Below are 9,724 nucleotides of genomic sequence, written 5' to 3' on the forward strand. Positions count from 1 at the left end.
GAGACCTCCGGTGGCATAGGTTTGGCCCTCCTAGTCGCTCCCGCGCGGGAGCAACGTGGAAGGGGGTATTTTTTTTTTCTTGTTTGCTTTCCCCTTATGACCTTCAAGAGGAATCCCTTACGCTTAAGGTAGCTGGCGGATTCAACTGCGGTATCTGGCAGCAAAAAGGTATGATGGGAGATAAGGCTTCCGGATGATGAGTAAATGGCCATCAAAAATAAATTATGGTTTTCCTATTTCATATATGACCATCAAACTACTTTCTCCGTCTCAAAATGTAAGATCATTTTTTACACTATGATAGTGTCAAAAATGGTCTTACATTTTGGGACGAAGGACAGAGGGAGTACTATTTATAAGTCACTCGTTAATGTAAGCCAGTAAATGAATCTGCTAATCACTGTATAAGATTGTAAAAAACATTTATATTTCTTGAAGTTTATCCTCATCGTGAATAGATCATTCCACACCACTCCAACAAGATTCATTCATACTGCATCCCGTTTCAGCACGACCATGTGGCCCTGTGGGCGCGCGATACAACATAAACGAACGAACTAATGTATATAATCACCGAAGAAGTCATCATACTTATATGCATATATACACATATAAAGGAATGAAGGAACCAATAATCAACACCTACGGCTACGAGTGTGCACGCATATGCATGTCAGGAACTCTGCACTAGAACTACTGAGATGAGTCTAGACAAAGAGCTCGAGCAGAACGGGCGGCGCCTGCGCCGCCTCGTCACGGTGCCGGCGCATGTGGCCGCCGAGCGCCTGCCCCGTCTCGAACCCTTGGCCGCAGATGTGGCACCGGTGCTCAGACTTGTGATCGGCTGTACTCTTGGGCTTGACGGAGTAGTAGTGATCGCCGGTGGTGAGGGCGAGCGCGAGCCCGTGGCGGCCGCGGAGGTGGCTGGTCCGGTGGCCGCCGAGCGCCTGGAACGACGGGAACGAGCGGCCGCACGTCTTGCACACGAACTGATCCCCACCGGCTGCGGCCGCAGCGCGGCGCATCTTCTTGTTGAGGCCGGCGACGGCGCCGAGGGAGAGCGAGAGGGAGAGTGACACGGCCTGGTGTGCTGCAGCTCGCTGGTGCTTCGTCATGGACGTGCGTACAAGTGAAGAACAGGGAACCTGTGGAGCTGAGGAAACTGTAGCCTGTGGGATGCGATCGACCACTGGAAGCGGGAAGGAGCTAGCTAGGCACGACTGGGTTTAGATTTCAGAAGAAACCGGAGGTTGTTGAGTTGTGGAGCATGTCTGCTTGGTTGGGCATTTATATACGGGAGGGAGGAGGGAGGGGCAGGCAGACGAGTAGCTGGGTCGGTCGCTAGCAGCCAGGGCCGTACCTTTAAAATTCGGGGCCCCGTGCAAAATGAAAATTAGGGCCTTTATTTAAAAAATATAAATTAAAATATTATCAGAGTCAAACCTATTTAGAGGGGTGAAAGGCTGGAGACCATATATGGCATCACATGCAGAGGGAGGGAGGGAGGGAGGGAGGGAGAGAGAAAGATACCTGAGATTGGCCTGAAGGGTTTCCGATGTAGTCCTTGGATTTTAGGGCGAGTCCTTTTCATTTATGTTGCTCTTAAAGGCCCATTAGTACCTAATCTCTTGACCAGTAATAATACTAATCTCTAATTTGGGGCCCTGTAGAATTTGGAGGCCCTGTGCAACCGCTCCAGCAGCACATGCCAAGATACGGGCCTGCTAGCAGCCCAGGTGGTCTCACGTGCTCGATCCGTCAGGGTTCCGGTGTTGGCGTCGCGATCGGCGGGCGACTCAGCTATCTATACGGAGTACTCCCTCGGTTCGAAAATAATTGTCATCAAAATAGATATATTTAGAACTAAAATACATCTAAATATATTCTATTTTATTCATCTTGATAACATGTATTTTTGGACGAAGGAAGTACGTGCGTGTGCGCTGCGCTGGCTTCATTGATTCATTCATACCGCCGGCGGCCCGCGAAACGGCACGGAAGCTAAGCTCACGGTGACGGTGTCATTTGAAAAAACAGACGAAGCTCACAAGAAGGGTCCACCAAAGTTAAAAAAACAGATGAAGCTTCTTGTCGAGGCCGGCGCCTGTGTGTGAATGGATGAGTGGATCAAGCGCTGGTTTAGGGAATACGCGTCCATCTCACAGGTCAAGAGTCAAGACAGAAAGTCTTGGTCCCGAAGAATAAAAAGCGCTTGGCGAACCAGACTCTATCCAGACAAACAAACGGTGGGTCCAAGCTTACCAGATTCGGCTTACTTAACATGGTTGGTCCGTCGGTCGTCTTCTCCAAGTATACAATGGCTTCGCTCGTACTCACAGAGAGCTGCCCATTCATTCCAGGAACGCGCGAGCGCGTGTGCCACGCTGTCTGGAGGATTTCATTATTAGTACACTCGTATAAGAAATTTCTAGGATGGGTATACGTACATGCCATCAATACCATATTCATCGTCCACTCAAATTATACTGGTAGGACGCGACGCTCCCCAGCCGACTTGCATAGTAGCAACATGTGCCGGAAATTACGACGACCGATCTGCATAGCCCGCTTGCCGGTCATTGACGTACGTCGGCTAGCTGAGTTACACGTAAGTGCCTGGCACACGTACGACGATCCGCAGGAAGAGTGTGCTATTCTCTCGGAATGTACTGCTCGTTCGACGTGCTAGCACGCCTGTTTTTCCCTTTGAAGTTGCTCGATAGTTGACATGAACTCATGATCCCTCTATACTCTTGACGCCCAACCAAGCCTGCGAGGAAATTTTTTGGCCCGTTTGATTGGTTGGGCCGCATTTAAATGTTGGCCTGCACGAAACTTAAAGCACTCCCCAAGTAGGCCAGTTAGAAACGGTCGAATCTGCAGTTTTTCAGCGAGCAAGGCTAGGTCGAACCACCTCAAGCTCACGTGGTGGATCCTCTTGCACAAGAGGATGCGGCCGGCCTAGTATACACCATGTACTTTGCTTCTTCTTCCACCTTCATTAACCTCATTCCCTAATTTTCTTTATTCCATCCCTTCTAATCTACACTGCCGTGCTTTGATTCGAGGTAAGCTTCACACGAAAAAGATGCACATCAATATTATGGTTTTATTTTTTTGTGATCAGTTTGTAGTTTTGTCGACTGTGAGTGTTCAATCTTGTGTTCATGTTTGAAGCTATTTTGGACGAATTTTATCAAATTCGTCACACACAGTCGACCATTTGGACGCCGGCGGCTGCGTTGACGAGCGCTTCGGTGCCATTCAGCCCCTGCTCGTCCTCCAGCGTCATGGACACCATGGCGCGGGCTACCTCTCGGTCTCCGCCGTTTCTCGATAGATCTCGTCGTGCTTGATGACGAGGTTGATGAGCGACACGATGACGTCGAAGAGAAGCCCCACGAGGAACGCCAGCGACCACTCAAATAGATCTCGCCTGCGGTGAAACGTTTTTGCCGTAGTGGAGATTGAATCCGAACGACGCGCATCTTCGCCTGCTGCCTGTTCGCTTCGTCTTCCTCTGTTGCTTCACCTCCCGTCGCAGCCTGTTCGCCTCCTTCTCCTGTGCCTATATAAGAGAGGTTGCTCCTCTACAGAGAGGCACATCAGAAAGACCATCTCTTTCTCACCACCAAGTTCCTGAGCACAGTGTGTTGAAAATATGCCCTAGAGGCAATAATAAATTGATTATTATTATATTTCCTTGTTCATGATAATCGTTTATTATCCATGCTAGAATTGTATTGATAGGAAACTCAGATACATGTGTGGATACATAGACAACACCATGTCCCTAGTAAGCCTCTAGTTGACTAGCTCGTTAATCAATAGATGGTTACGATTTCCTGACCATGGACATTGGATGTCGTTGATAACGGGATCACATCATTAGGAGAATGATGTGATGGACAAGACCCAATCCTAAGCCTAGCACAAGATCATGTAGTTCGTATGCTAAAGCTTTTCTAATGTCAAGTATCATTTCCTTAGACCATGAGATTGTGCAACTCCCGGATACCGTAGGAGTGCTTTGGGTGTGCCAAACGTCACAACGTAACTGGGTGGCTATAAAGGTACACTATGGGTATCTCTGAAAGTGTCTGTTGGGTTGGCACGAATCGAGATTGGGATTTTGTCACTCCGTGTAAACGGAGAGGTATCTCTGGGCCCACTCGGCAGGACATCATCATAATGTGCACAATGTGACCAAGGGGTTGATCACGGGATGATGTGTTACGGAACGAGTAAAGAGACTTGCCGGTAACGAGATTGAACAAGGTATCGGTATACCGACGATCGAATCTCGGGCAAGTACCATACCGCTAGACAAAGGGAATTGTATACGGGATTGATTGAGTCCTTGACATCGTGGTTCATCCGATGAGATCATCGTGGAACATGTGGGAGCCAACATGGGTATCCAGATCCCGCTGTTGGTTATTGACCGGAGAACATCTCGGTCATGACTACATGTCTCCCGAACCCGTAGGGTCTACACACTTAAGGTTCGATGACGCTAGGGTTATAAAGGAAGTTTGTATGTGGTTACCGAATGTTGTTCGGAGTCCCGGATGAGATCCCGGACGTCACGAGGAGTTCCGGAATGGTCCGGAGGTAAAGATTTATATATAGGAAGTCCTGTTTCGGCCATCGGGACAAGTTTCGGGGTCATCGGTATTGTACCGGAACCACCGGAAGGGTCCCGGGGGCCCACCGGGTGGGGCCACCTGCCCCGGGGGGCCACATGGGCTGTAGGGGGTGCGCCTTGGCCTACATGGGCCAAGGGCACCAGCCCCTAGAGGCCCATGCGCCAAGATATAGGAAAAAGGGGAGAGTCCTAAAGGGGGAAGGCACCTTCGAGGTGCCTTGGGGAGGATGGACTCCTCCCCCCCTCTTAGCCGCACCCCTTTCTTGGAGGAAGGGGCAAGGCTGCGCCTCCCCCCTCTCCCCTGCCCCTATATATAGTGGAGGGGAGGGAGGGCATCCATACCTGAGCCCTTGGCGCCTTCCTCCCTCCCGTGACACCTCCTCCTCTCCCGTAGGTGCTTGGCGAAGCCCTGCAGGATTGCCACGCTCCTCCATCACCACCACGCCGTTGTGCTGCTGCTGGATGGAGTCTTCCTCAACCTCTCCCTCTCTCCTTGCTGGATCAAGGCGTGGGAGACATCGTCGAGCTGTACGTGTGTTGAACGCGGAGGTGCCGTCCGTTCGGCACTAGGATCATCGGTGATCTGAATCACGACGAGTACGACTCCATCAACCCCGTTCACTTGAACGCTTCCGCTTAGCGATCTACAAGGGTATGTAGATGCACTCTCTTTCTACTCGTTGCTGGTCTCTCCATAGATAGATCTTGGTGATTCGTAGGAAAAATTTTGAATTTCTGCTACGTTCCCCAACAATGGCATCATGAGCTAGGTCTATTGCGTAGATTCTTTGCACGAGTAGAACACAAAGTAGTTGTGGGCGTCGATATTGTTCAATATGCTTGCCGTTACTAGTCTTATCTTGATTCGGCGGCATCGTGGGATGAAGCGGCCCGGACCAACCTTACACGTACGCTTACGTGAGACCGGTTCCACCGACAAACATGCACTAGTTGCATAAGGTGGCTGGCGGGTGTCTGTCTCTCCCACTTTAGTCGGATCGGATTCGATGAAAAGGGTCCTTATGAAGGGTAAATAGAAATTGGCATATCACATTGTGGTTCAAGCGTAGGTAAGAAACGTTCTTGCTAGAAACCCATAGCAGCCACGTAAAACATGCAAACAACAATTAGAGGACGTCTAACTTGTTTTTGCAGGGTATGCTATGTGATGTGATATGGCCAAAAAGGATGTGATGAATGATATATGTGATGTATGAGATTGATCATGTTCTTGTAATAGGAATCACGACTTGCATGTCGATGAGTATGACAACCGGCAGGAGCCATAGGAGTTGTCTTTATTTATTTGTGACCTGCGTGTCAACTTAAACGTCATGTAATTACTTTACTTTATTGCTAACCGTTAGCCATAGTAGTAGAAGTAATAGTTGGCGAGGCAACTTCATGAAGACACGATGATGGAGATCATGATGATGGAGATCATGGTGTCATGCTGGTGACGATGATGATCATGGAGCCCCGAAGATGGAGATCAAAAGGAGCAAAGTGATGATGGCCATATCATGTCACTATTTGATTGCATGTGATGTTTATCATGTTTATACATCTTATTTGCTTAGAACGACGGTAGTAAATAAGATGATCCCTTACAACAATTTCAAGAAGTGTTCTCCCCTAACTGTGCACCGTTGCGACAGTTCGTGTTTCAAAGCACCACGTGATGATCGGGTGTTAGATTCTAACATTCACATACAACGGGTGTAAGACAGATTTACACACGCGAAACACTTAGGGTTAACTTGACGAGCCTAGCATGTACAGACATGGCCTCGGAACACGGAGACCGAAAGGTCGAACATGAGTCGTATAGAATATATGATCAACATGAAGATGTTCACCGATGATGACTAGTCCGTCTCACGTGATGATCGGACACGGCCTAGTTTGACTCGGATCATGTAATCACTTAGATGACTAGAGGGATGTCTATCTGAGTGGGAGTTCATAAGATGAACTTAATTATCCTGAACATAGTCAAAAGGTTTTTGCAAATTATGTCGTAGCTCACGCTATAGTTCTACTGTTTAGATATGTTCCTAGAGAAAAAATTAGTTGAAAGTTGATAGTAGCAATTATGCGGACTAGGTCCGTAAACTGAGGATTGTCCTCATTGCTTCATAGAAGGCTTATGTCCTTAATGCACCGCTCAGTGTGCTGAACCTCGAACGTTGTCTGTGGTTGTTGCGAACATCTGACATACACGTTTTGATAACTACGTGATAGTTCAGTTAAACGGTTTAGAGTTGAGGCACCAAAGACGTTTTTGAAACATCGTGAAACATATGAGATGTTTTGAGGGCTGAAATTGGGATTTCAGGCTCGTGCCCATGTCAAGAGGTATAAGACCTCCGATGACTTTCTTAACCTGCAAACTAAGGAGAAAAGCTCAATTGTTGAGCTTGTGCTCAGATTGTCTGAGTACAACAATCATTTGAATCGAGTGGGAGTTGATCTTCCAGATAAGACAGTGATGGTTCTCCAAAGTCATTGCCACCAAGCTGTTAGAGCTTCGTGATGAACTATAACATATCAGGGATAGATATGATGATCCTTGAGGTATTCGCGATGTTTGACACCGCGAAAGTAGAAATCAAGAAGGAGCATCAATTGTTGATGGTTGGTGAAACCACTAGTTTCAAGAAGGGCAAGGGCAAGAAGGGATACTTCATGAAACGGCAAATCAGCTGCTGCTCTAGTGAAGAAACCCAAGGTAAAACCGAAACCCGAGACTAAGTGCTTCTGTAATAAGGGGAACAACCACTAGAGGAGAATTACCCTAGATACTTGGTAGATAAGAAGGCTGGCAAGGTCGATAGAAGTATATTGGATATACATTGTGTTAATGTGTACTTTGCTAGTACTCCTAGTAGCACCAGGGTATTAGATACCGGTTCGGTTGCTAAGTGTTAGTAACTCGAAACAAAAGGCTACGGAATAAACGGAGACTAGCTAAAGGTGAGCTGACGATATGTGTTGGAAGTTTTTCCAAGCTTGATATGATCAAGCATCGCACGCTCCCTCTACCAAAGAGATTGGTGTTAAACCTAAATAATTGTTATTTGGTGTTTGCGTTGAGCATAGACATGATTGGATTACGTCTATCGCAATACGGTTATTCATTTAAGGAGAATAATGGTTACTCTGTTTATTTGAATAATACCTTCAATGGTCTTACACCTAAAATAAATGGTTTATTAAATCTCGATCGTAGTGATACACATGTTCATGCCAAAAGATAGTAATGATAGTACCACCTACTTGTGGCACTGCCACGTAAGTCATATCGGTATAAAACGCATGAAGAAGCTCCATATTGATGGATCTTTGGGCTCACTCGTTTTTGAAAAGTTTGAGACATGCGAACCATGTCTATTGGTGTATATGCATGAAGAAACTCCATGCAAATGGACCGTTTTGACTCACTTGATTTTGAATCACTTGGGACATGCAAATCATACCACATGGGCAAGATGACTGAAAAACCTCGTTTTCAGTAAGATGGAACAAGATAGCAACTTGTTGGAAGTAACACATTTTGATGTGTGCAGTCCAATGAGTGCTGAGGCATGCAGTGAATATCGTTATGTTCTTACTTCACAGATGATTCGAGTAGATGTTGAGTATATTTACTTGATGAATCACGAGTCTGAATTATTGAAAGGTTCAAGTAATTTCAGTGTGAAGTTGAAAGATCGTCGTGACAAGAGGATAAAAGATTTATGATATGATCATAGAGATGAACATCTGAATCACGAGTTTGGTACAGAATTAAGACATTGTGGAAATTGTTTCACAACTAATACAGCCTGGAACACCATAGTGTGATGGTGTGTCCGAACATCATAACTGCACCCTATTGGATATGATGCATACCATGATGTCTCTTATCGAATTACCACTATCGTTCATGGGTTAGGCATTAGAGACAACCACATTCACTTTAAATAGGGCACCACGTAATTCCGTTGAGATGACACCGTATGAATTATGGTTTAGAGAAACCTAAGTTGTCGTTTCTTAAAGGTTTGGGGCTGCGACGCTTATGTGGAAAAGTTTCAGGATTGATAAGCTCGAACCCAAAGCGGATAAAATGCATCTTCATAGAACACCCAAAACAGTTGGGTATACCTCCTGTCTCAGATTCGAAAGCAATATGAATTGTTTCTAGAATCGGGTCCTTTTTTCGAGGAAAGGTTTCTCTCGAAAAGTTGAGTGGGAGGATGGTGGAGACTTGATGAGGTTATTGAACCGTCACTTCAACAAGTGTGTAGCAGGGCACAGGAAGTTGTTCCTGTGGCACGTACACCAACTGAAGTGGAAGCTTATGATAGTGATCATGAAACTTCAGATCGAGTCACTACCAAACCTCGTGGGATGACAAGGATGCGTACTACTTCAGAGTGGTACGTAATCCTGTCTTGGAAGTCATGTTGCTAGACAACAATGAACCTACGAGCTATGGAGAAGCGATGGTGGGCCCGGATTCCGATAAATGGCTCAAGGCCATAAAACCCGAGAGAGGATCCATGTATGAAAACAAAGTGTAGACTTTGGAAGAACTACTTGATGGTCATAAGGCTGTTAGGTACATATGGATTTTGAAAGGAAGACAGACAATGATGGTAAGTGTCACCATTGAGAAAGCTCGACTTGTCGTTAAGATGTTTTTCGACAAGTTCAAGGAGTTGACTACGATGAGACTTTCTCACTCGTAGCGATGCTAAGAGTCTGTTGGAATTATATTAGCAATTACTGCATTATTTATGAAATCTTGCAGATAGGATGTCAAAACATTGTTTCCTCGACGATTCTTGAGGAAAGGTTGTATGTGATACAACCGGAAAGTTTTGTCTATCCTGAAATATGCTAATAAGTATGCAAAGCTCCAGCAATCCTTCTGAGGACTGGAGTGAGCATCTCGGAGTTGGAATGTATGCTTTGATGATGATCAAAGATTTTGGGTGTATACAAAGTTTATAAGAAACTTGTATTTCCAAAGAAGTGAGTGGGAGCACTATAGAATTTCTGATGAGTATATGTTGTTGACATATTAAT

General features: G+C 46.1%; 1 protein-coding gene across 1 annotated transcript; it reads right to left on the reverse strand.

Annotated features, from left to right (window-relative positions):
• Positions 1-577: 577 nt before the first annotated feature.
• LOC119298302 (zinc finger protein ZAT12-like) lies at positions 578-1,194 on the reverse strand. The gene has a single exon (XM_037575757.1). It carries the CDS (start codon positions 1,113-1,115, stop codon positions 708-710), a length of 408 nt encoding a protein of 135 aa, XP_037431654.1. The 5' UTR covers positions 1,116-1,194; the 3' UTR covers positions 578-707.
• Between the last annotated feature and the right edge of the window lie 8,530 nt (positions 1,195-9,724).

The sequence above is a fragment of the Triticum dicoccoides genome, chromosome 5A (assembly GCF_002162155.2).
Source record: "Triticum dicoccoides isolate Atlit2015 ecotype Zavitan chromosome 5A, WEW_v2.0, whole genome shotgun sequence".
Lineage (NCBI taxonomy): Eukaryota > Viridiplantae > Streptophyta > Magnoliopsida > Poales > Poaceae > Triticum > Triticum dicoccoides.

Bases quoted from the DNA above. Each gene is read 5' to 3' on its own strand.
- LOC119298302 (XM_037575757.1), bottom strand. From the start codon at position 1,115: ATGACGAAGCACCAGCGAGCTGCAGCACACCAGGCCGTGTCACTCTCC.